The 27,833-nt window shown below is 36.9% G+C and overlaps 1 protein-coding gene across 2 annotated transcripts in view; it reads left to right on the forward strand.

The window, feature by feature from the left end:
- Positions 1 to 27,346, forward strand: part of LOC139961592 (S-adenosylmethionine sensor upstream of mTORC1-like) — a 62,434-nt gene extending 35,088 nt beyond the window's left edge. Inside the window, exons 1-4 of one of the 2 annotated variants that reach the window (XM_071960903.1) lie at positions 13,189 to 13,649; positions 18,949 to 19,294; positions 21,198 to 21,312; positions 22,004 to 27,346. In XM_071960903.1, the coding sequence (XP_071817004.1) occupies positions 13,514 to 13,649; positions 18,949 to 19,294; positions 21,198 to 21,312; positions 22,004 to 22,588 (1,182 nt within the window). In that variant the 5' untranslated portion in view covers positions 13,189 to 13,513 and the 3' untranslated portion in view covers positions 22,589 to 27,346. Of the gene's footprint in view, positions 1 to 13,188; positions 13,650 to 18,948; positions 19,295 to 21,197; positions 21,313 to 22,003 lie in introns of those variants that run through there. The other variant, XM_071960904.1, reaches the window with a different exon arrangement.
- Positions 27,347 to 27,833: the final 487 nt, after the last annotated feature.

Consider the following 27,833-nt stretch of genomic DNA (forward strand, 5'->3'; position numbering starts at 1 on the left):
TCAGGACGGTCGCAGATTTGACTACCAGCGAAGTAGATAATAACTCAAACGGATCTGACAAAGGTTTCTTTTGAACTGGCTCGCTCTGCCACAGAGACGTTATTTGACAGAGAGACAGAGAGATATAGACATTTATGTGATGGTGCAATCGAAGTATAGTGAATGCGTACAATACTGTACATACAACTGTACATAACATACAGCCCGAAACTTTAGTACTTCTGAGGACTTCTAATCAAGGATATCTGTAATGTTGATCCAGACTGAATTTGGAGGGGTATTACTTATAAAGGGATGTTGGTAAATTGGTTTGACTTCAAATTGATGTGCTTACCTATTTGGACAAGTATTTTGAAATTATGCGTTCCATGTTTTATCTCATCTATCAAATGATTTTCATAAACAGGTCAATGTTGCCACTTACTCCTGCACTTAATGGTCAAAAGTCACAAGTAATATAATGTACTCATAGACATGCACTTCATAGTCAAAAGTCACAGGTAATATAATGTACTCATAGACATGCACTTCATAGTCAAAAGTCACAGGTAATATAATGTACTCATACATGTACAAACATATATACTCAATGATCATAGCAAGTAATATAATGTACTCACTCATAGCAACTTTCCTTTACATTCTTCGGTGCATCAGCTAGATCACATCAACTTTTAAACACTGTTTCTTAAATAACGAAGATTATAAATAATTAAATATGGAAACATTGAGGAACGTTTTATTGATATTTGGATTCAGTCTAGGTTTTCTACTTTTAGGTAGAAATTTCCTATTTTGTCTACTCCATATCTGATGCAAACCAAAGCCTATTCCATAAAACAAACCACAATCTCAAGAAAACCCTTCGGTCTAATTGGCAGTACTTACTGATCATGTATGGTTCTGAAAAATTATGAGTTTTCAAGGCAAATTTGTTAGTTCTCTCAAAGTTGTTGGATGTGTTCCTTTAAGCTCTTTCAATTGAGGTAATGATAGATCAATTTCACTTCACAATTTACTTACCTGTCTCCTCGCAACCTCAGCACTCTTCGTCTACCGTGCCTAGAGTATACTGGTAAACTTGTTGTCACTGTGCGCCCTCTATGACCGTATCCCGTCGGTCAATGACCCTCCCTTCTCATTCTACCACCCAAAGTGCTTAGATTGAGTTTTTCAACTGGGATTTTTATCGCTTCAAATCCTGTGGATCTCTTTCGATGTTCGCTGAGGAGTCAGATGTTTGGATCATCAATCATGTGCCGATATTTAAAGTATCCCTTTCAATCTAGAGGCTTTTTGGGCCGGTTATGGGCTCTGCTCTTTTCCCGTAGACTCTCATAAATTAAGAAGTCATACATCCGTTCGGACTTTATGTAATTTCTGTCTGCATTTGTTCCTTCCGGGATAAAAATGACAGCCATACAGAGTAGCTCAATTTAATCTGCAATACGTCCAATATACTCAACCGAGAGGCAACTGCATTTTGTCATTAATTTCAGTTTATCCATTCTACATATTTTGCCGCATTTGGTAAAATACCTTCATTTAGATGCCTTTTCGTATTCAAAATAATTCTCAAAGGGGGCCCATGGGGTTTTGTACTGTGGATAAAAAAAATCCACATTTTGCAAATTTATAATCTTGGCAAGAAATGTTATGTTTACTGTACATACATATTGGTGGCGATAGTGAGCTGTTATGTTGTACAGACATGTATAGAGACATTAATTAATTATTAGACATCCTTTGTTAGCCCACCATGCAGCTGCTAATTTGTCCTTGTAGGGATTACATATTTTCATTGTTTTATCAGGAAGTTAAGTTGTTAAATGAAATGTGGATAATTTATGTGTAAATAAGATGATACAGTACAGTAGTACTATCACAGGCTACCAGCGATGCTTCTTCTATGCACACTGTAGCCTACCCATTACGGTGCACTCCTGCAGACAGTTTATCTCACAGGTCCCTATATTTACACACCTGGGTGAAGGGAGGCTATGGATGTGTCTGCGCTTAAAAATCCTCAATATTATTATTACTATTATTCTACCACACAGTGTCTACTTGTGTACTCTCCTGCATAGCAACAGTCAAGATCATTGTGTATAAATTGGTATAAACCATGCATCATCCTGCATAGAGGCTGCATTGCTCCTTGGCTTCTGAAGCACTGCGCCTCACATGTACTTTCCTGATTAGTGTCATTTTGAATTTTTGTTTGTTTTTCCACCGGGTGCTCTTCCCCATGTTTTGCCCGTTTATTGCGCCTTTACATTTGTATATATATGCGCAAACTGCCCTCTCCCTCCCTCAATTTCCTTACAATTAATGTACAATGGACAAACATTCCTCCCAGTAGCTGAGGAGCCTAGATACAGTTGAGCTGACATCTTTGAGATTGTAAACAGGTAACAGAAAGGGGCTGAGTGAGTGAGCTAGAACTCTCCATAACTACACATCTGCCAAAAATAGCTTTTAGACAAGCACACTGTAAGTGCTTGGCATCCTAGTAATTTATCTATCCATATCCTATAACACAACCATAGTAACAGCCTCTGCTGCACAGTATTTATAGCTGAGTTTACCATTTACATAAATATTACAAAGCTATAAAGCAAAACAGGAAGATTTTTATCGCTATGATCATTATTCATAACAGTTCAAGTATATCTAGGGCAGCTTCCCTCCTGTCGAAAAACATGAAATTACAGATTGATAATGATATGCTTGGCGAATGTACAATCAGTGAGTACTGCTACTGTGCATACAGCGGTAGTAAAGCACGAGTTTGCTATATCATGTAAATTTATGATGGAGGAGATAAACTATCTCTATATATACCAACAGCTCCTATAAAAAATGAATGGTTCATAGGTCTTGTTTATTAACAAAGCTGTCATGTTATTCATAAGTTACTACTGATCTTCTCTGTGGTATACGGTGGACACATTTTACGGAAATTATCAGTTTCGAGATATAAATACTGTACAGTGCATAATATATCATCAGAGATGATTCATTTTACTACTGTAGCTGCTACTACACGAAATGATGAAAAGATAAATGATTTGCAAAGAATATTTATAGTTGTAGAAGCCATCATCCCCTACATTCTAAAAACCTCTCGGTGCAACAACACTATGTATAATTCGGGACCTATTTTAGAATACCCCTTTGTAGAAACTCATTTATTTATATATATATAGGGAGCTGCCCTATTATCCAATTTGTAGTATTAGAGCCTTTATTGTTATAACATTTCTTTTCTTTCAAAATTTGTTTATATTTGATGTCTTTGTACAATTTTTTTTTTTTTTTTTACTAACTATGACAGTACTTCCTTAATTTTTTTTATTTTTAGTTTCCTTTCTCATTTCAAATTTCTTAAATAAACTGAAATTGCAAAACAAATGAAACTAAATATCATATACACTGAAGAGATTCAAAGAGATTCATGTTATTGAGACGATGGGTCAGGTATAGGTTTGTTTATGAATATAGAATAACAAACTTTGTTTACGTGCCTTTGTTTTTAATTCATTCTTCTTGAGGAGTTGTTTATGTATGCGTGAGGCTTGCAATTTGTCTCCTAAAGTTCAAGTTAGGACACTTTAAGCATGATGTTAATTTCTGATAATTAAACTCATAAAACATGTTTTCGTAGCTGACACCAAGATAAATTTGATGACCTAGAGATGATTAAATCATAAATAATCTGTCAATAGTGAGCATTTCGTCTGGAATACCACCGCAGTTTATTACCTTCTGCTCCAGGTGGGAAACTTTGCGAATCTGTTTTTACATGCATATTAAACAGATCTCAGTAAATTTCTTGACCTAATTGTTGGGATGTTGAGGTGTCGAACAGGAACGGCTAAATGTAGCAGTTTAAGGTTTCGTGTAGCGGTTTCAGTGTCCACCACACAACCCATTTCCACTCCTGGTTAAAAAAACATTATAAGGAAGTGTGCTAATATGGACATATGTAAAGTTACTGATGTGCAGTGTTGTTTACATGCACAGAGTCTTCTGTGGGTTTGGTTTCTCTGGTTTGCAAATTGGGGATATGTGGTTTCATGCTTTTTTTTTCTCCAATGGTCTTAAAACAACTTTGCTCTTCACATGGCTCCATGGCAGTGGTGATTAATGGTGTACTGCACTTTCAAGGTATTTGAGAAATTGATCAGATCCAATGGGGACATTAAGTGGTGGTCCTGCGAGAAGGAATTGTGCAACCATTACACACACATGTATGCAATTCTTTGAAGGTTCATTGAAAATGGAAGGCTTGATAAACGCCAGTGTTTTACCCAGGATCATCGCATGGAGTTGTAATGGGAAGAAGAGGGAGCCGACACTAGACAAAGAATATATAAAAAAAAACTTTTCACCCAAACAAAGTTGGTATATTAATATCATTTCATTTAGTTGAGGAATACCAGGGATTTATTTAACCGATGGACTCCCAGGGAAGACTTTTATCGACAGATCTCTCTGCTCTATAGAATAAACGATCTTCAGCTGACAAACAGCTCTCAAGTCTAATAGGGCACAAGTATCAAGCAAACAAACAAGTAAACAAGATCTACAAACAGTACTCAGGATTGGTGAATATATACACCAATGGGGTGAGGTGGACAGGGATGGAGTTTGGACAAGTTGAGGAATATTTTGGTAAACAACTGTTGTTTGCCACTTTGTGCACTTTAAGCTGCATATTAGCATTGAATTATGACCATGCATGTTGTGGGAATATGACGTCACATAAAAGTTATTAAAAGGAAAAATTGATGTATTTCTGAAAACATTGTGTGTAATACTTTCTGAGTGGGAGGTACCTAAAGTTGCAATGATGATAGCAGACATAAACTTCAAAAGGTTTTCAAATGAAATTATTTTCTTGGGACACAATTTTCTTATACTTTGGACTGAAAGCTCACAAAACTCTAAATGAAATGTTATGATAGCCTTCCAAATTCATATATACTAACATACATACACACACTCACACACACATGCACGCACGCACGCATACCCACATACATACCTAATACACATACACATAAGTGTGTATTACATTCAGACTGAGGGCCCCATTTTCCATTGTTCAAATCCAGGTACCCTAAAGTTAACAATAACCCAAACATTAAAAATATCTTTACAAATTGCATCTGTGGAGTTGAAATTCCTTTGTTCAAGTCCTCAGTCTAAGTGCAAACAAGTGCATACATATACACATACGTACACGCATACACACACACAATACATACAGAATATGTGTATGTATGTATATGTGTACTGTCTGCAACTTTTTTACCGACACCACACTTTGCAGATTTGTGAGTTACTTTAGTTTCTATTCTTAGATACAGTCTAAGATATTAACCTGTAGATGAGTGTGTTCCTTACAGGGAAGAGTATAAGAAATTATTGTTTTTACAGCCGTCTCTTGAGTTGCATCACTTCATTTTCTTCTTTTTTACACTTTATCCTGCCTTATCCTGCCTTATCCTGCCTGCGTATATATTGCTATAGTATTGTTCCGAAAGTTAATTAAAGTCGGGGGAAACGAGCACAAGATTTCCTCGGGGATGCTTTTACATAGAAACTTAAACATCATGACCCAGTTGAAGGATATGATCATTTGAAATAGAACTTCAGGGGAAACTTTTTTTTTTTTTGGATAAGTTTTGAACAGTTTCAGAGAGCTAGGTTGTTGACGAAAAAGATGTACTCAAGTAGTGGTTCAAGATATTGGATGTTACTTGTATTACATGTCATACTGGATACTTGAAGGAACTTTGAATAGGTCAGCAAAGAACCTCCAGGGTCCTTCAGGACGGGAATATTTCTTCGTTCAAAGACAGAAGGTACGTAAAGCCAAGAGTGGGTGCTTAAAGTATCGTTGATAGATTTAGACCGAAGCAAGTAAACGAACAGCGGCAAAAAACCAAACTTTCAGCGAAGGACAGAAGTTGACGACGAGGGAAAGACGAAGAGGAAAGGTTTGTATTAGATTTCAAGACTTGAAGCAATACAAGTCACTGCGCTGTGAGTCAAGAACTTTAGAGCTTGCAATGGCGCATTTGAATAATTTGTTTTTTCGTCCCTTGGGGGGGTATCATTATGACAGATGAAGTGACAATTGGTGTGCATGTGTGTGTACAGTATGTATGTGACACCTGCTAAACTTGATAAACCTCAACAAAAGTACAGCTTGGTTTATCTTCAAACAAAGTAATTCGTGGGGCGTGCCTTGCTTTGTGAGCATAGTACTCTGTTGAAATTGGTGGAGGTCAAAGGTCATTTGGGTCAACATATCTATAAGACGAGTCTGAAAGCCATGCAAACATGACATTCCACAAAAGTATTAAGTTTGGATAAACTTTCTATACTTTAACACATAGGTGCACCTTCAGTGTGATTACAAGTACAGCATGGATTAATGTTATAATTACTTGATATGTACATAGGTAGACACTCGTGCAAGATCAAGCCGTCGTTCCAGCGAATATCGAAACTCAATTGAAAGTTGCGTGTGCAAAAAAATACTCTCATATGATACTTGGCAATTGAGGAATAGCTAATAAGAGCTCCCTGGATTCTGCATGGTGTCATTCTATTGGTAGATGGAGAGAGACCTAGCTAACTGTACATACTCTCCTAGCTGCAAGCAGACACCTCTTGATCAACCCTTATTCTGTACCTCCACCACTCTCGACCCTCACTCTCGACCCTCCGCCTCCCACCCTTCCTCCTCCCACCCTTCCTCCTCCCACCCTTCCTCCTCCCACCCTTCCTCCTCCCACCCTTCCTCCTCCCACCCTTCCTCCTCCCACCCTTCCTCCTCCCACCCTTCCTCCTCCCACCCTTCCTCCTCCCACCCTTCCTCCTCCCACCCTTCCTCCTCCCACCCTTCCTCCTCCCACCCTTCCTCCTCAGGACAGTCCCTTTCCTCTGTCGTAGACTAAAGGGCAACATTTAATTAAAGAGGAGTGAAGCAGTGACATGTCCTCATTCTGAGATTGTGGAAATACTGAAGAGTAGGGAAAGTGTCTGAGCAGATTCCTTGTGTGTTGATTTGGACACATAATAAGAATAGAACTTTAGTTTACTTTTATTTTGCCTATCAACGATTGATCGACTATATACATACATGTTCCCCCCCCCCCCCCCAAAAATGAGAGTATTAATTTCCGGGATTAAATGAATAATATTTGTCATAATAAAACCAGTAGAGTTAAATGGAAACTCAAAACAAAAGATACTGAAGTTTTTTGACGGCCAGAGGAAGGATTTGATCCATAAAGTTGTGGAATGGAATGCTGTTCTTAGCCCATAGAAGTTTAGAGGATACACAATGACAACTATCAATATTGTTCTATGTTATTGCTCGGTAACTGTCAATTATGAAACGACTCCCCAAAACAGCTAAGAAAACTCATATTCCATTTTGAGAGATATCACAGATTTAAATATTTCAAAGTTAATTCCTAACTTGCAAGCAGAAGAACTTTTCAGATCTGAGTGGTACGGTACATTGCACCACAAATTTAGAAAAATGAATGCTCCCAGATACGACTAGAATATCTCCTGAATGGAGAAAAATATTTCTTAGCGGTTCTTCACAAACACCAGTTGTCGTATACGTTGAAGAGGACGGTTTGAGGTTTTAATTGTGTCGCAGTTAATTCTTTGGAACACACATTGCTTTAACAAGTTTCAGGCGTAATACAAGACCAGCTCCCACTCAGGAAACGGCATTCTCCATTCAGGTACCGAAGAAGTGAAAGACGTCTCCCAGGCTAGAGCAGCGTGGTGATTGATTCCGGTTGGAACGAAAAACCGACTACAATTTCATGAAACTTCAGCTAGAGAAGCCTGTCATCTTCATGATGAAACATTTCATTAAATCCATATTAACATAACAAGTTTTACATTACATTAATTGGAGAAAAAGTGGGCAAAAAGGGGGGGGGGGGGGAGGTCGGGTGAATATAGGACATGAGTTTTAACAGTCAGTTCAATCAGCAATCATTCATGTACCAGCTACTAATTGAACCGTATTGATCGAAACTTTCAGTAATCTCTCTACAATCAATAAAGTATGAGACGCACTCGAAGATATAAATATATATATATATATATATATATATATATATATATATATATATATATATATATATATATATATATATATACTAATAACTTTTACCAGGTGCAGGTATGTAATATATTTCACTAAAAAAAAAAATTAAAAAATGTAAATTGTTAGCAAAACTAGTACTTGTGTATGTGCTTAACAAGCTACACAAGTGCCAGCATTTGGCATCTGAGCACCTTCAAAAATCGAAAAATTTCTCAAAGGGGAGGGGGACACACTCTCCCCCTTAGACCCCTCCCCCAGGACGGCGATCAGTATACCCGGCACTTGGGAAATCCTGGGCACATCCCTGTATATATTTATACATATTGAGATCCCCTATAGTGCCAGGTAGATATGCATGCACATCCAAGCCATCCAAGGACGGCGGACGGAAGGTCACGTGCATTCCGCCTCAGGTGTCTTCGCTGAGACCCAGATCAGTACTATTGCTGTCAAAACTCCAACCGGCACAAGATGACTGTTTAAACAAAGTAAAGAGTTCAAACAACAGAGATTTAAAAATAAAGTCCCTTTATCTTTGGTTTTAAGTAATGCACTGGTTTTAGGTGATCGCATATGTCAACAGCAACCTTCTGATGAACCTATCCCGTATTGCAATGTCACCGTCGGTTGGACCCTGCATGGTTTATCTTTAGTCGATTGGTACATTAGTCTATTAAATTTGGTAATGTATACTTTATGATTGAACTGTATATAGTTATGAAAAGAGAACTGAACTGATATATAGATAAATGCCTTTAAAAATAAACTCTTGATATCCAATGAGTTGAATAGTTCAAGAAGATATTGATCTTTCACCAATTGAATATATATATATATATATATATAGATATATAGATATAAATATATATCTGTATATATATATACTGTATATATATATATATGTATATATGTATATATATATATATATATATATATATATATGTATATATATATATATATTACAAATGACATCTACTGTAAATCTGGTGGTTTAAGGTACTTGGTTTTATTGATCAATGAAAAATTAAGGCAATCTTCCACAAACTAGCAAAATAAGCGTATTATGAAATCTGTGAGTACACTATTCTGCCGGTTCCCCTCCAAAAGAAAGAAAGAAAAAAAACAATGAAATATTTGCATCGTAGAAAGATTTATATGATCAGTGACGCTATAAAGCAACATTTGGTCACTAAGATTACAATAAAATCTGCCAACATCCTCTATTTAATATAGGCTTCTATTCTCTCCCCCTTCCATCCCGTCTCTTTGGTAAAAAAATACTGGCTAGATGCATGTCCAAACCTAACCACCTACCCTCAAATTTCATGCTACAGGGCTCTTTACTCGGGTTCTGACTGACCTGGAATATTCTACCCTTGACCATTGTGAAGTAACTCTGTGACCTAAATGCTTCCAAACCAATTCCGAAAAAAAAATGGAAAAAAAAATAAGGCATTATCAACTTCCTTGACAACTTCTATTGTTCCTCCGTTGCTCCTGCCATAGAAACCGGCTATTGTGCACCATGTGCTCGTTGTTAAACCGGTTTTATACTGAGGAACTTGTTTTGTTTTCACTTTGACTGTTGGTGGTGACCTTCCACCTTTTTTCTTTTCAAGTTGATTTATTTTCCTACTACCCATGTGACTTCTCCTCCATTGTTCAGGTGTGTTTGCTTGGCAACATGTGTTGTGTGACAGACTGCAGGAAGAACTCTGACACAAAAATCTGTTATACATAGTTCTTCTGTCAATTCAAAACCAGTTTTGACCAAATCGTGCCCAGTTCTTTCCAGATATCTTTCTGCAAATATAAAGAATATATGTATTGAGTTCATTTGAATACAATGTCAAAGATTGTCACAAAGTTGTAAATACTATGCTATTTAAGTAAAATTTAAAAAGGAAAAAAAAAGGGGTTGAAAAGTATTTTTGGTTTCTTGCAATATACTTTGTGGTCATCTTTATATAGTGCATTTTAGTGTAATTTAGTCTAGTTATGATTAAATCTTGCCCAGGGAAATACATCCATTGTCAGGTAATCTTGTGAGGCCTCCTTCTCACAGATTGGGTTGCCTTGCCAGATTTTATTCGTGAAACCTTTGGGTTACATTTTTGAGAGTGATTTTGTGTACTTATCAGATTATGTTTGACTGATATTACATGCTGTTAGGTACATTTATGGATTAGGTCAACCAAAAACGTGTGTGTGTGTTTATAGAAAGCCACGATGAGGCTTCATGTAAGGGCTTTGCCTTTTTTAAAAGTCGGGCAATGTTTGATAACAGATTGACATTTAGCAAAACACCTCATCTTCAATTCACCATGCAAAGCTTTTCAACAACACTGGTCGATTTTTATCAGTAGTTTTTCGTGTTTAACCTTCAAACTACATTCATTATTCAAACATTACCTGAAATTTCATTTTCATCGTTAGGTGTATACGTATATCTTGGCAGGGATGTTCTCAGGAATACTTGAGTGCCGGAGCGGATTTGTTCAGTAGTGTGATCCATGTGCTGAGGGAGTGGTCTAAATGGTGGGTGGGGCGCCCCCCTCCCTCCCCTTTGGAAATTTTTGGCAAATGAAGTATGTTTAGATGGCAAATGGCGCTATCTTTTTCCTATTCTGGAGTTAACTTCTGTGCCAAGTAGTCAACCATATTTTTGTCATTTGATAAAATTTGTGAAGTTAATCATCAAAAATAGTTTGAAATGGGCGGCATTCAGAACTGCCGGGCATGGCCACCCACCACCTCACATGAGCACATCCCCGTTTTGGGTGTCCTTTAACTGTTCATTGGGCAGGTACATTACACCTGATTAGAACTGAAACAAATGGTATGGGGACACTGGAAGTTTGCCAAAAGAATCAAATTTAAACATGTCAGGCAGTCATGTAAGCCATATAGTACACAATATAATAAATATGATACCACATACTATACTGGCTCTTTACAGGATTCTATTTTAATTCTATTTTTCCTTCTTGACTACAGTATTGACCTGTGAACTCTTTTGTTCGAGATCCATCTCTCTCTGTGTCAACAGGAATGTGTTCGTCTCTTTAATTGGTGCATTGTTTAAAAATCTGTTTACTTATTGTGTGACAAAGCCAAAAAAAACGTGCAGAACTGAACATCATGCCCTTCGGGTATAATGGACTTCCTCATATCCTTATATCCTCCTTTACATTAGCTTTATGGTTAACATTGTTACATTGAATACAAAATGCAACTGGTACATAATGAAATTTGGAAAGTAACGTAAGATTTAGGCTTAAAAAGACATTTCCTCATCTGGGGTCGACTCACAGGCTTCACATTTAATAAAAAAAATATATAAAAAATTGTTTCATTTGATTGGATAATAGTGAAACAAAGGCCTGATTAATCTCATTCACTTCATGGAGGTGAGGCTGGCTGGGAGGCAGTGGCTTTGATCTCTTATTTTATATCCAACAGCCAAGATGATTTTTCTTGGAAAAGAAATTGTTATTGTTTGATTGTATTAAGCATTGCAAACATGGCAGAAACACACTTAATAGCCATGACACTGCACTTAATTGTCATGCTGACTTTTCTTTTTCTTGGTAAAGTATAAAAAAATCACCATTATGTCCCAATTGCATTACATGCAAGAAGCTTTAGCATTACATAATAATGTTCAAGTTTTATTTCAATTTTTTGTTAAGCTCCCCCCCCCCCTCTCTTATTTCTTTTTATTTATTTGTCTTAATTCTCACCAATTTGAGGGGGGGGGGGAAGGTTGTCTTTATATATGGATTAACTGTGTTAGAGGGTGTTTTAGTCAATACTTCTTCTTTATCATATAAGGGAGGTTGCTTGGTGAAGGAGAGATCTGTTTAGAACCAATCTGAAAGAGAATGGAAATAGGAGTAGTTAGCAGTTAGTAATTTGTCTGAATGTCGAGGAAAAGATTGTAAAAGAGATTAACTGACTATGCCTTGAAATTTGGTATATGGGCAGCAGGTACCTAATGCCAACTAATCTCTTGAAGCACTAGATATATTCTGGAGTGCATAACTATTCATTTTGTCAGTGGGGGTAAACATTTGTGAGCATTTCGTGGCCATAGGTTCATTAACGCCATTTATGCACGTTCATAGTTGGACAGCGGTCTTTTCCTTGGATTTGGTAACTTCCAAGTATAGCTCGATCCTGATTGCTACACATTATGAAATTAAAATAAAGTAGTACTTTCCACATCAAGATGCAGTTGCTGAATGACTTTGAGAGATATATCAAATGGAAGGAAAGTTAATTAATTTCCACCCCTACTTATCCCCATTTCCACTTCCTCACCCTCCTCAAACTTTTCTGACCATAATTGTGCACTATTTGGCTGGTTGTAACATAGACAGTAAAATTGCTTCAGAAGCTAAATTGTGTTCGGTGCGCACGAATGAAATGGTAGAACAATGTTCTTTTGTGTTCGGATACAAATATATCCGGTAGTGTTTCTTTCACAAATTTCTGGAAACATCATGTTGACGCACGACCCAACACCTAAAAAGTCATGCCATATGTGATGAAATCTTTTTGTGGTATTGCGAATTAAGTGTGACGCAATAACAGTTCAAACTCAGTGCCTTATAAATATTTTATCAACTGATTATTCGGGTCACACACCGCTCGCTAGACCAATCAAAACGGTTAGTTATGTTGCTTGCCATTGTTCTGTGATGAATATTTATATCCACACCCCCCTTGGGAACCAATCCGAGAATTCTTCTTGACGAGTCTTCCAGTAACATTACCATGGGGTTTTGGTTGAGATATTTGCTCAAAATGTTCAGTTTGAGAGCAACATTTATATTTTGGTAGCTTTTTAATTTTATTTGACGTTTTATAATTAGTTTTGATGGTACTGGAGATCAGAACAGTTACTAAGGTAATATGTTCAATTTATTTAATAAGTCGACCCCTATAAAAAGTGGACTAGCCCACTTTCGCACATGTACTGAGCTGTTTGACAATTACAGTTATCAGCTGATGGTCTGATTGATATGTGAGTCGGGCGGTGTTGTTTGCCTTCTGTATACTTGAGTTAAGTCACGTCGAGTTTTGTTCAAATGTGAATAGACTAGCCGAACACCGGGTAGTAATGTCCAATTATCAGAATATACTACAAAATAATTATACTTCAGTTCTCGACGAAGATCCCTCTCATTTTGTTCGAGGAGATCGACTGACTTCCACATATTTTCCAGAGTAGAATGCAACAGTGACACGGATCCGTTTGGAAATTTCCATTCCCTTGGATCGGACTGTTAATGTTATTATCACCAGCGTAGGTTACTAGCCTGCCTTCATCACGGACTTATCTTACTGTATCAGCGAATGGCTGGAATATGTTTCAGTCGGGATTATTTACTGAAGGCTAACATGAATGACTACTTTCCTCCATCTTATTCTTCCCAAATAAGTTGCAACTCATTTGGAGAATCAGATTTGGATAGCTGCAGCGTTTCATCGGGTAAATAATACGTTGTGAACTGCCTGCTTCTAGGCTTTGTCTTATGCAGTTACTAGCCTAGTATAACTGAACGTTCACTGTAGAACTAGGCCTAGACTATATTACTGTAGGTCTAACTTTGTAAAACCTGTTGGGTAACTTGATACAATTTAAGCCAGGCAATTAAACTATCGTTAAGCCGTAGTTGCCAATTTTGGGATACAATATTTCTCATCTTTTTCATAATGATGTTAGAATTCGTGACTTCATTTTATATCACAAAAAATGTATTAACGTAACTTAGTCGTACGTTGACAGGCATAGCATATAGCCTAGGCCCAATAATGTTACAGGAAGATAAGATAAACTTTTAAGGTAACAGTTTTACATAGGTGAAGCAAGGGCTAGGCTTTATAAGTCTAACCTAAGAAAGTTGTTTACAAGTATGTCAATGGTGCTGTACAGTAACTTAACTGGGCGTTCTGTAACTTATACTTAGTAACATAGTTAGCTGCAATGATGGACACAGTGAAAATAAAGCAACATCAACTTTGTATTTTGAGACACTTTACATGGATTATTCCAACCAATTAGTGGAATATTATGGCAAACTTGAATGTGTGTGAACTTGTGCTGGTGGCAATCATGTTAAAGTTGTGGATATCCAGCCCAAGTTTTACAGTAGCCCAGATCTTGTTGAAAGGTTATGAAGGTGTTGAATATTTTAATAGTCTTATTCATGAAGTCATGTTCAAATCTATAATTTAGGTTCATCCACATATTTACACCACATTCCTAACTCTGTGCTCTGTGCATTGTGTGCATTATAACCTGAAAACTTTGTTTACTGTATACTTCAAATAATTCAAACCCAGCATCACTTAACCAAGTTCAGATAGGAATCTTTTGTGCAATACTGAGAAGACTTCAGTGAAAAACACATGACAAGTTTTATGTGCAAGTATTAACACAGTATTAAAAGTCTGTAGGGATCTAGAAAAAGAAAGGATATTTAGATGACAGTGTTACAGTTAACATTTTGTAATGAAGTTACTGAACATGAAGCCATCCACCACTATTGCATCATCTTTTACTGTATTGAGCTACATTTATATGTTAACCTTTTAATTCACATCACTCGCCAATTCAAAATCAACGAAGCAGGGACATTTGTTCTTTGTTGATTATTATCCATTCCTGCCCCTATGGACACCATTCAAAACATTTGTAGAGTTTGTGACTTTGGCCAGAGAGCAAATAATGATTGAATGTAATCTAGATAGAACCATCTTTTTATAGCTCCATGATAGAACCAAGTTTGACAGTTTAGCTATAGTTCTTTAGGTGATAAACCTTGATAACATGTATTGTTGCATGTAGACCAGTATCAAAGTACAAACCAACTGTCAAATGAGCATGATAAGAAGTTCTTTGTCTTGTCTTTATCTTGACTAAGTACAGTCAATCTAATTTTAACTTATTTATTGTTAGTGAATAAATAACTACTTTTGTTACTTGAAATGTGCAGTCCACAATAGCAGCTAAATATAATTTTTAGCAAATAAATGCAGTGTCACATATCATATAATATAAAAGATGACAAGGAATCGCTAAGCCATTTGTCTCTTTCTTAAAGTACTGTATGCAAAAAGTCAAAAACTCTACTTTATCAAAGATGTTTTTACTTTCCCCCAAGTGAAAATTTGAAATAAAACTGTTACATACAGGAAATTTTGTGTTCTGGTTCATCTGGAAGCCAGACAAGAACAACTTTCCTTTACATGTTAATACCAACTTCCACATTTACGCCCATAATGTTTTTCCCAATCTAAGGATGATTCCCTGGATAGGGATTGCAAAATAGGATTGAAGAAATTTCGTTAATCAAATGTTTACAGTGTGAAACAGTTTCATATTTATGGGGATAATTTAGTGTTCATGTTGTGTGTAAATCTGTTAATGTTCAATATTGTAGCTGAATTTGAAAAGACCCGTTGTTTTTTATGCCAAAAAAAAATTACTTGCCCAGTTGTCCAAATAAAAGCAAAACTAAAAGTAGTGTAAAAGAAAGGTTACCAACAAAATTTTAGTCAAAAGTCAATTACGTACTGTAACTTGATATATAATCAACACCTATAGTGTAAGTGTTAACTAAAAAGTGTTAGCTAAAACTGTTAGTGTTAAGATCAATTGTAAACAGAAGGCTTTGATTAAAGAAGGAAAAAGACCTGGTTTAATTAAAACGTACACCTCGGCAGTAAATGCTTTCATGCATTGATGATCCTGTTCTGTACTTACAGAATTACATTAAGTTATTTTTGAAACTATTTTCCGCACCAATACATCGACAAAGCTTTTTTGTACTTACAGGACATGAATAAAATGTACATAGAGCTCAGTGGAGCTTTAACTTTCAGTTGAATCTGTGTGATTCATTACACAATTTATCGGAGCCTTTGCTTGATTAAGCCACACATTGGTATGATCAGTTCATCAAATTTTGCTCGTCTTAGATTCCTTTTATTCCCCCCCCCCCCCCCCCCCCCCCGTAATTTATAGGTCTGATCGGAATCAAATGTGACTCTGATAAACCATTTTCTGGTCTAATCATCCTAAGTGCAAACTTCCCTTTCATAAGTCATTGCAACGGGAGTTTGCTTTGTTGTCGAATCGTGCTGACATTAATTAACCCAGCCTTTTCTAATTTAAGCAGATTTGCAGAAAATCTAGACAGTTCATTTTCAGAAAGGCATGATGAATGATTTAGCAGAACTTGACATAGAAAAAGGAAAAAATTGACATTGTTGAAGTTGTGACATTGTCTTAAATTTGTGATGATAGATTGGGAAGTAATGTCATTAATATGACCATTCTTGTTATTAATCAGTATGCATCCATCATTACCAAACAACATACAGTAGTTGAATATTCCTGAACAGTTACTTTAAGTAAACTTAAAAATACAAAATCCTTCTCAAAGTCAGTCTATGGAGCATCCGACCAATATTCCTAGAGATCTATTTTAACTTTTTTAAAGACCAGGTTAACAGACAGTTGAAGCCTATTTAGTTAGTCTTTATCCTCAAACTAACCACAGTAAATGAAATTCAAAAGGGGAACATTTCTTATCTTCCCATCGCAATTTAGTTTACTTTGAAGCATCTACTAACTGTTTATCCATATCCTTTATAGTGTAAAATTCAAGGTAATGTGGATGATCGTGAATCGATAAACTGTCCAATCTGCAAGTAAGCTGGGTGATTAGATCTGCCTGCTTTCCTTATTTGCATTCAGTAGGGTACTTTCTCTTGTGTACACTACTGCACATCGAATTTTCAAAACAGGATGAACCCAATACTGAGCTCATTTTCATTTTAGCGACTCGTAAACATCTGGCTTGATCGTTGCAAAAATTTGCTTGTAATGATCAGATGGGAAAAAATGCTTCCCTGTCTCCAGGGTTTTTGAAATGCTTCATTGGTGAAAAGTTAATTGTGTGTTTGTGCAAACTTGAATCAAGGGTCTAGGCTAAAATTAGCAGTTGCTATGTAGTGAATTATTAAATAAGGGGAGTGTCCATGATATAAAACATTGCAACAGCAAATATTGGGGAACTCTCTCAGAAATTCAAATGTAGCAGCTACAGCAATAATTGGTGTGAATAACATCTCCCATATATCCCGCCCCCTCCCCCCCCCCCCCCCAATGGGCTATTTTAAAGGCAATGTGAGAATGATTTGCAAATCATATCACTGTGAGACAGGCAAATTCTTGTTTTGCTGGTTCACATTAGAAAACACTGCCCATTACAGTTCATGAAGCTAGAACTTGACAACCATGTGTGCAGTGCAAATTTTTAATTTCTGATCCTATACTGTATTTAAGTTTGAAAAACAAAATTCAAATCACTAGTTTCAGCGTAAGAGACAAGATACAATGCTTGCCGCGAGTATTTATGTTTAAATTTAGTAGCTGTTCACCTGCCCAGGTTGTGTCTGCAATCAATCACACACACGTATTGTTATCTAATTTACACAGCTATGGTGTGATGAAAGTAAAGGTTAAAAGTCAAACTTTAAGTACTCTTGTACACATGCTGTTGCTAAGGCTGCAACTTGAGAGTTCCCCTGCACAGAATTCTATACTGTATGGATCTAAGTTTAAATTAGTGAGTCATTCAAGCTTTTATTTACAGTTCTTTTCTAAATCTTTACAGCATGCTTTTTTGTGTTGATTTCGTTTTAATTTTAGGCATTCATTGATGCTTAATTCCTACAACATACTGTATTATTCAAGTGACATATTTTTTTGGCTGTGAAGTAAAGTATTTCGTTGTTTCTATTTTCTATCATTATGTATCAGAGATCTTGGCCTTGGCAAACCACACAGTATCAAAGCAAAAAATTCTGTTTTGACTGCAGTATTTTACATTACATTCCTGAACAGATCAGCTCAACTGTATAGTGTGTCTTGATCTTTCCGCCTTTTCTATTTTTAAATGGCTATAATTAACTGGTTGTTGGCTGGCCTGTTACAAGCATTCTTTAGAGGAAATGGCTTTGCTTTCATAACTGCTGACATTTGAGTTCCTCTTGAAGATTGATATTTGTCTTGAACTCAGAGAAATAACTATGCCATTGACTTTGTTCCTTGATAGTCCTTGAAACTTTCTTGACATTGGCCTTTAGATTAAGATAGCTTATTGGAAAGTGGCTGTGGTGGCTGTAAGCATCATAGTGACTGCTTTATACAGTAAGCCACCACTAATGGATGCTGTATATAGATTTAAGGAAAAGAAAGACATTCAACCATTTTACATTTCAGATAGACCCACCCGCTCAGTTTTACACAGCTAATGTTAAGTTCTCTAGGCTATAAAAATGTAATCCAGGTTGTGCGCCATGCTAAAGAGCAGCTGAATCATTTTTCTCTTCCAATACTTCCTTTATGTACAATGAAATCTACCATCAAGTCATCCATGGTCATTCATCACCCTACCATCTGACTACCCTGGATATTATGAGTCATAGAAACATATCATATGGAGATGTAGTTTATTGACTTGTTGTGTTCAAATAAACCACTTGCTTCTGTAGTGAGTCATTAATCTCACTCTTCATCATCAGAATAATCAGCTGATATTTTTGTGGGCTCTGAGACTGAGTGGTGAAAGCTCAACAGTCTAAACATGACTGTGTTGGGGTAATTTTTACATTTGTGTGACTTCATTTCAGATCCCCATTCACATTTTGCAACCAGTCCAAACAAATTTTTTTCTGCCTTTGTATGGCCTTCAACTTTTGCTCGCTTTTCTTTACAGCGGATGGTGACTATGATCAAATCTGGACACGTCATTGCGAGGACGAGGCCAGCTTAGGACAGTATGCATGTGCGATGCAACATCTCGCGCAAGAACACTGGTCGACGGATCATCCCGACGACCGGATCAAGTGGTCGCATCAGACCTGTATGAAATATTTCCTCGATGGCGGGTTAGCGCAGACGTTACAGAAGGATAGAAGGAGAAGGGACTTCCAGCATAAAGTTAGTACCAGTAAGCCATCGGTCTTGTGCAATAGCAAAAATGGTCTTCACGGAAACGGTGTGAGTGCTAAGACAGCCTCTGAAGATGCCCTGGAGAGGATATCAACACAGTACAACACAATGTAAGTGCGACCGACTACGCATAGCTACAGTTACACCATAGCTGGAAAAAAACTTGTTTGTGTCTATCTGACACAGATGAGCCATAGAAGTGATTATTTTGTGGGAGATGGAAATTGCAAACAAAATTGTAGCTGCACGTTTCCAAGTGCAACTTCCAATGGGTGGTTTCTCTGTGTTATTCTGATCAAACCTACTTAATATGTGGATATCTCCAGAGACCTGGAAAATTTGGCATATTTGCTGGCTCATGCTGGTGTATTTTGCCATTAGCCTGTAGAAAAAAAGGGGCAATTTTCTGCCTGAAGAGATAACAATCCCCATTGAAATTGTGGTTCACTAACAGATTTGCATCAGATTGTGATAAACTCAACATAAAAAAATGCAGCTTGATGCTTTATGTCGAAAGCTTATCCTAATAGCGTGTGCTGTTTACCATCACTGTAAGTCAATGGCAATGCATACATACAGTACAGTTGTTGCCTCAGTGGTTTGAACTGATATTCAAACCTGCCATAAACTGTTATGCTGCTCCTGCACAGTATCACAGACTTGATAAACATTTGCCTTCAACAAATATCTACTTTAGTAAAATAACCTGATTTACAGTAACAGTATCCTGTAACACTCTTGGAGGGTTTTTTTATGGGAAAGGCTCACTGTATTATCTGTATATCAATCTTAGCCTTAAGTTTTCAATGTTGGCAAGCTTTTAATTAAAATCGTGACAGGAGGATGATACAATGATGGACAGGTGATTAGCAAATTAAAACAAAAACACAACTTTTTCATTCTCAGGAGGAAAAAAAAAGTTAAATATACCCGTGGACATAAACATTGCTTTCCTTGTCTTGGAATGACACAATAGTTTATTCCTTGTTTTGCAGTGAGACATTTTTCTTTTCAAACTAAAAGCTATTGATCAGACTAATACGTAAACATGCCTGACAAGGGTCGTAAAACTCAAGATGCCATGAACCGAACAAAGTGCTACAGGTTATTGTTGTTGATCTACATGCATACAGAGTTTGACGTTTTACAGTTGGGTCCATTTCTTGATGGAATAAATTAAGCTCTGTATTGATTTGAACCAGTGCAACATCTCGAGCTACACTAGATGATTTTAGGGAGCAGGTGGGCACAACCAAACTTCTTGAAAATGTCAGAGTTCCTTGGCACAAAAATTGCTCAAGATATTCAGAGAGAGTTTCAAAGTCAAGTAGTGGTTGTTTCTTCTCTGGTGGAAATTGCTAGCTGTCGAGTTTCCTCCGGCAAAAGACATTCAAAGTATTTGAGATCATGATTGGGTAGTGTTATTGCAACACCCTTTGGTAATTAAATTTCCTGTGACTTATGCACCCTGGAGGCCTCGCATCAAGGGTTTTAGGGAGCCTGTAAGGTGTCAGAAAACCTGGATTGTATGGCTAATTACTCGATGATACTTGAATTAAGTGATGAAAGTGCCAGTTCCTTTGAAAAATGATACCTTGATGATGCTCAATGGTTGGTAGAATGATAATAGTATTGTAATGAGTTTTTTATGCAAACCTTCATACTGTATGCTACAGTATGTGTCTGCAGTGAAGCATTCTTTCTTAAGATCCATGTCACAGTCATTTTATGACTACAGAGTGAAGACTTTGCAAATCTTTTCTTCTCCCCATCCGGACCCCCATCCCCCCCCCCCCCCCAAAAAAAAATATACTTGTATGTACCGTACTGCAGTTTCATATTTAACAAAACTCTCTCTGAGTACTTTTGAGTGTCGTCGATATATTTCAAATATTTTGCTCCAAATTTTTTAAATTGCAAATTGCTTTAAGGTTCTGTTACTGTAAATCTACTCATCAGTACCAATCCTCTTCTCATAGAGAGTTTTACATTCATAATTGATTTTTCTGACAGATCTCTACCATTCTCCGGTCAGCTGAGATTACTGGATGTAGGCAGCTGTTTCAATCCATTTCTCGACTACCCAGAATTCCTATCTATAGGCATTGACATATCTCCAGCAGTAACTGTAAGTAACTTTTGAATGGTCATTCACCTTTGTCAATGCTATTTTAGCCTATGGGGCGAAAATACTGTACAGTCGAGCTCTGCTCTTATAGTGTGTCCTTCCAAACTATTGTGTAATAACATCTTTGCCAAATATCGATTTTGGACTTGAATTTTAGAGACTCAAACTTAGGCATTCCTAAACATTCATCATGAAAGGAGAGGAGAAAATCTTGAAATACATTAAGGACATTAGGGCATTAAGGAAATACTTTGCATTAGCAACCTATGGAAATTGACAATAGTAGTAGTTAATAATTTAAAGAAAGTGTGTGTTAAAATGTCTATGAACTTATATTGCTTGTAGGATTGATAATTTCCTGATTCTGGTTCAAACAACCGGAGAAAATGCAATTCACTGTGGTTATTCTTTAATGTCATTGGGTCGTACCACTTCCCTTCACAGTTTTCTGACACTGTATTATTGGCATCGATCAGCCCCACATATTCCACAAAACCTGACCATGTCAGGTTTTAATTGGTGGTTGAAAAAGTCACCACAAAGCTATGCCCACAGTTGTTCATGAATACCTTAACTATCTCAGATTAAGTGAACGTTAAGTAATGAGCCTGTGAAGTTGAAAAATTAAAAATGGCTTCTTTTAATTATAAACAATCACTTTGTTATGCCAATTTATGCATTCTCTCCGCAGAGCGTCTACAAATGCGATTTCCTGAATCTCCAACTTCAAGAGCCGCTACAGGTCTACTCGGACACGGTCAACCGATACCTTCAGATGCTGAAGAACCCCGTCACCACCTTACCCCGAGAGTGCTTTCACGTTGTCGTATTTTCATTACTCCTGTCCTATTTCCCATCGCCGTACCAGCGGTGGCTCTGTTGTCAGAAAGCCCACCAATTACTTCAATTACACGGTCTCCTGATCGTCATCACCCCTAAAGCCGGCAATCAGTGCAACTCAACCGAGATGATGAAAAGTTGGAAGACTGCCATCGAGTCCATCGGATTCTCACGATGGCGGTTTCACAACGACGATCACCTTCAGTTCATGGCTTTCCGGAAGGTCTCACTCGATCAGAATGCGAATCTTGCGAACGGAGACGTCATGTCGGACATGCTGTACATCCCGCAGGACTACAGCGAAGAGTTTGAGGAGACTGTCTATTGGGAGAAAGAATCACGAACTGAGCAAGATGACTTGCAAATCAAAAATGTCTTCAAGCATTTCCCTTTCCAAGGGTCACCCACTGAAAGTATAGATTGGGCCGGTATGTAGAAGGAGCCCCGTTCCGCCCCCTCCCCAAAGAGTATAGATGTTAGGATAGGAAAAAACCTGTTATGGGCCATTACATTTCGGCTAATACAGGAAAATATTTAAGCAGTCTGAAAACTTGTTTGGTTGCAGAGTTCCTCTTTGTGATTTTCATAATATTACAAAGAGAGAATTGATACTGAGCTATCTGAAAATCATTTCATATCTAATATGAGTGTTGATGTCAGCATTACTTGCCTGATGAGCTGTGAAAAGGCATTTCAAGGCAAATTTTACTTCCTTGTGTGTTAGTCAGGGATAGTTTAGATTATGGCCATTGTTAGTATGTGAACAATGTTAGTTCATATCATAGCCTTTAACACAGTGGATCCTACTTTCCTAAGAAGGAAAGAAATTGTAGAATACAAAACTTGCAGTTAAAGTTTATTCTGCAATGTCTTTCAATTGAACAGTACAGGGGATGACAGTTCATCCCACCAGTCACAATTAGTCTTGCCAGAATAAAAAGAGGGAAAAATAGATAAAATAAGACGGTATAACCAATATGATCCATCAGAAGTATATATATTGTTGCATTATGTGATAGTTGTAACAGTTTGACTCTGAATGTGAAAGGGATCGTAAGAAGGTAATCACTAGTTTGATCCATCAGATGTAGTTACATTGTGGGGATCATGTAAGTTCAAAACTGTTTGATCCATCACAAGCAATTGCATTGTAGTCTGTAATTATCAATAAATGATCCATTGACAAGCAAGCGGCTACATCTGCAGTGCTCATTGGATTATTTTACCAATTTGATCCGTCACAAACCAGTTTGGCATTGTAGGATCTTTGATCCATCGCAAACGACCAACTGCAAGATGGGATCTAAGAACCAGTTTGATCCATCACGAGCAGTCTCATGTAGTTTATATGGAATAATGATAAAAGAAAAATTTTAAAACACAAAAAGTTTAAAACACACGGACAAGCTGCAACATTGGCAGCTTATTTTGTATCCGAGTAAATTAATGTTCTATTTTCTGCACAAATATAGGAACAACATTTTTTAATGAGAACGTTTTCCTATCATTAAGTAATGGCATAGGGTACTACACATGTACCTTCTAGGATAGCAATGAATACAGATAAGATAAATTTACATTAATAAATGTGCCTTAAAAAGTAAATATTATTCAGCTGAACAATCACTTGGACTTAAAACTCTTCTTCTTCCATTATGTTATTTAGTCAACCCTTCAGTTTTATAGATAATTTATCAAGGTAGCTGCACAACAAAATGTTTGCAATTTGATATGATAATTGGCTGACATTGTGAATTCATAATTCTGCTTATCATCAAGATGTATGTAGGCATTTGTCATTTTATTCTGAGGTATTTCTCTCAGATGAAGCACTAAAAGAGATCTTTTGCCGTGACAATTGCAAGTGTGAAGCTATGTTTACTGATGGCTTAAAGAACTTCAAGCTGAAGGTTAGATGAAGACATGTTTGTCAATGAAACTAGCCGTTGGAATGGGAAAGGCAGCCTTGCTTGAAATTTTGTTTTTACTAAACTGTAATACAACGTAACCCTGAATATCTTCCAAAGTGGTAGATGCGTTATTTTGGAAATAACCTAGCTGAATCAGTTTAGCAGGTGTTAGATTGGATAGTACTGTCATATTAAAATACAACTCTATGCAAGGTATACAACCTTAGTTTTAGCCCCCCTTGATTATCCCGGCTTAGTTCTAGCCACCCATGATTATTCCGGCTTAATGTTAGCCAATCTGATTATCCCGTTTGGTTTGAATAATAATACTACCCTTACATTAATTAATTTCTTCAAAATTTGATCTTGCCCATCATCAGGTTGTCTCATTACTTCAGCCAGTGGATAAATATGTCTGTTGTAGCCAAGACTTAAGTTACTCTATGAGATCGTTTCGCAGACATGATACCAGTATTATAAACCAGGTTCTGGTTTCTAACTTTGATGTCACAGATGTTGGGTAATGTTTTGTTATTGAACAGAGAGAGGAGAGCTCTGCACAGTTTATAGGATACCTCTGCTGGTATCAAAGATACTTACCTATGTATATTAGCATATATTCTGTAGACAATACAGTTTATTGTTTCTGGGTATATACTGCATCTAGAAGAGGTCTGTGGTTATGATCATTGTGTGTCAACAGCGTAATAGTAAGGGTGGTTATGGCGGTTACTATGTCAAGTTCTGGTTAGAGGACTACCTGACATAGCAATAACCTATGGTAAACAAGGGTTTCATTGTTCACTTGAAAATGTTTTTTGACTGCTTGTACTACTACTGTTTAAAGGGGGGGATATATGATTTTCGTGACGAGTCAGATCATTGGCTTGGGACACTTTGTGGGAGGAAATACTGTATGACTGGAATACTCAAGATCATGCACAAGTCCTACAAATCATACTGTAAGTTTATAACAGCACCTCACTATACAGCTTGATGCCTTTGAGATGACTACCTTAAGAGATCATCAAAATGATCATCTCATTGTGTGAAATAAAGACCTCCCTGTTTGGACTTGTGGGGTATTGCATTTGATGAAATTGAAAACCAAGATATATAGGAAGAGAGGGGGTGGGGGGGGGGGGGGGGGGTGGGGAGGGATTTAAGTGATACAATATCCAGTAAATTTGTGATGAAAACCAAGTTACTGATGTTCCTGCTTCTTTTAATGCCTCCTACAATTAGATTGAGTATTAAACAACATTTCAGTGAGGTTACAGTCACGTTTTTTGTGCTTTGATCTATAATGCTTCATTTGATGGCAACCGTCTGAGTCTTTCCTCACATTCAATGGATATAAAAGATAGGTTACTTTTTGCCCTTTTAATGTTTGTTCCTTCTGATGATAGCATTATGTATGAGTGGAGTGTGTGTATTGTGTGATGTTTTCCAAACACCAAAGATAATAATTGGTTAGTATTGACCAACTTTTCTTTTTTCCCCGTTTTTTTTGACACTCATTTTTTTGTTGTCCATGTGAATTTCTTTACTCTTCTATGGTAATAATACCGGGCATTGAAACATATTAAGCATCCAGTACAGCTGCTCTACTGTTGCATTAACAATGTTTATCGCATATGATATTCTAATAATTATTTATCCCGTGACCTAAATTGTCATATTTTGTTTTGGTTTGATAATCTACTATGTGCAACTTCATATAGAATTGTTCTTGATTACTGCGTTTGTTAGTCCATCCACTTTTATTTGTAATGTTTTTCCAAAGGTCTTGGTTGGTATCTCATGTGGTAAAAACAAAACTGACAAACCTCTTTGTAGCTTATATTGGTTTGTACAGGAAATACTTACCCAAGTGTGTGTACAGGTACCTACATCTTGAACTGAATTTTTGCTGGTCTTACATTCATTGCAATGCTTACGCCATTGTATGCATGTGAGAATCACAGGTGGAATGGTTTAAGATAAAAGAAAGTGGTTTGTGACAGGACAGGGTATCCAAACTAGTGTGTTTGGTGGCGGGGGGGGGGGGGGGGGGGAATTTAGGAACCATTAAATGCAGATGGAGCCTGTTCAGTTGGTGAGTCAGTGGGTTGCAGAGCCAACTATGCACTCCCCTATATTTCTTGTGCTGTACCTATCTCCCCAAGGAGTTCACACATCTGTGGATTGAAGCAATTATGACTTAGTCAGTCTCTCTGATTAGTCTACATTCCTCAGAACTTGAAACGGTTACAACCACATTGATTTGATCTTACTTTGTATGCTAGCATTAAACAACTTGGATCATGGAGTGGTGGTAACTCATTGCTATGAAGAAATGTGATTTTTTTCCCCCCACCTCATCCTCCCTCCCCCCCCCTCCCCACCCAGAACCAAAAATACAGTCAAAACTTCTACAAATGGAATAGAATTTTGAGATTGTGTTGAAGGATTTGTGAAACTACTTTGTGTTGCTCATGACAGTTTTCTATGTTTTCAATTGTTTTGTATTGAACAATAGTATAGACATAGCAATATACTGACTTCTTATGCATTAGCAGTTACTGTGAGTACATTGGTTATTTTGCTGAACTGTGTTGATGACAAGATCTGATATAACATGTTAACGCTCTATTAAATATGCAATGTAGTCTGGGTTGTAATTCAGTCTGGGTTGTAATAATTTAGAAACCAAGAATTTGTCTGTTTTACTACCGCAGTGAGTAGTCTGGGATTAATTGGTCCCTTGTTTCGCTTACTGACGAATATTGTTTTTTTTGTTTTTTGTTACGTAGTGAGAATGCTTTTGAAACATCTATTTGCCCTTAAAACTGTTCTACATCCTTTAAAATTAGAACAGCAATAAAAAATAATTTGTTGTCTGTAACTTAAAACTAGTAGACTGCTTAAAAATATTTTATTTGTGATCAAGCATTCAGTTGCAAAAAGGTGAAGTGATTTGGACCGTGATGTATTTATTATGATTATTCGTCGGTACGCGAAACAGGGAACGAATTATCCAAAGAAGTAGACTGCTTTACTTTAATGAGTTTATGAGAAGAAACAAACTTGATAATAAACAAGCAGTTGTGTTTTCCAAAAACTTTCTGCAAAGCTTTATTACTATCAACGCTTCCTTGAGGTGGTGGTTTATGGTTTTCGTAACTTTCAGAATGGATGCACATTATATTTCCTTGCTATTTGTACATGAGACTATCATAAATATATATTGTACATTTGAAAACGATATTGCAAATTAAAGTTGTATTGTGACTAGTTGCTTATTCAGTTTGTTCTTTCATTTCTCTCTTTCTCTGCTTCCTCGATGTTTTCTGAATAATAAGAAGCATGCATTCTCAAAGATGTGCCAAATTCATAACATGACATATCTGCCCCACCCACCCCTCAGTTACATCTTACTAGAAGTTAAACTTGATAACCCCTGCTTCCGGAAGGCCCCGACTGAAGCTTTGGAACCATACCTCAAGTAGTCTATAACACCATCCCTAGTGCAAGAACTCAGAAGTGGGTGGGACATGGAGATATCCTCCCTACAGACAAAGCATGACTGTAGCATACTGTTATTGATATTTCATAGTTTGGCGAGAAAACAGGACTCTGCAGGTTAATATTTCCAGGTATCCAGCCACTTTCATTGATATCCTTTCTATGCTTATAGGGTCATTTTTCCAAAAAATAACTGGTATAAGAGCATAGCTGCATTGTTAGCAGTTTCTAATGTTTTAACATATCAAAAGGAATTTTTTTTAT

The sequence above is a fragment of the Apostichopus japonicus genome, chromosome 20 (genome assembly GCF_037975245.1).
Source record: "Apostichopus japonicus isolate 1M-3 chromosome 20, ASM3797524v1, whole genome shotgun sequence".
Classification (NCBI taxonomy): domain Eukaryota; kingdom Metazoa; phylum Echinodermata; class Holothuroidea; order Aspidochirotida; family Stichopodidae; genus Apostichopus; species Apostichopus japonicus.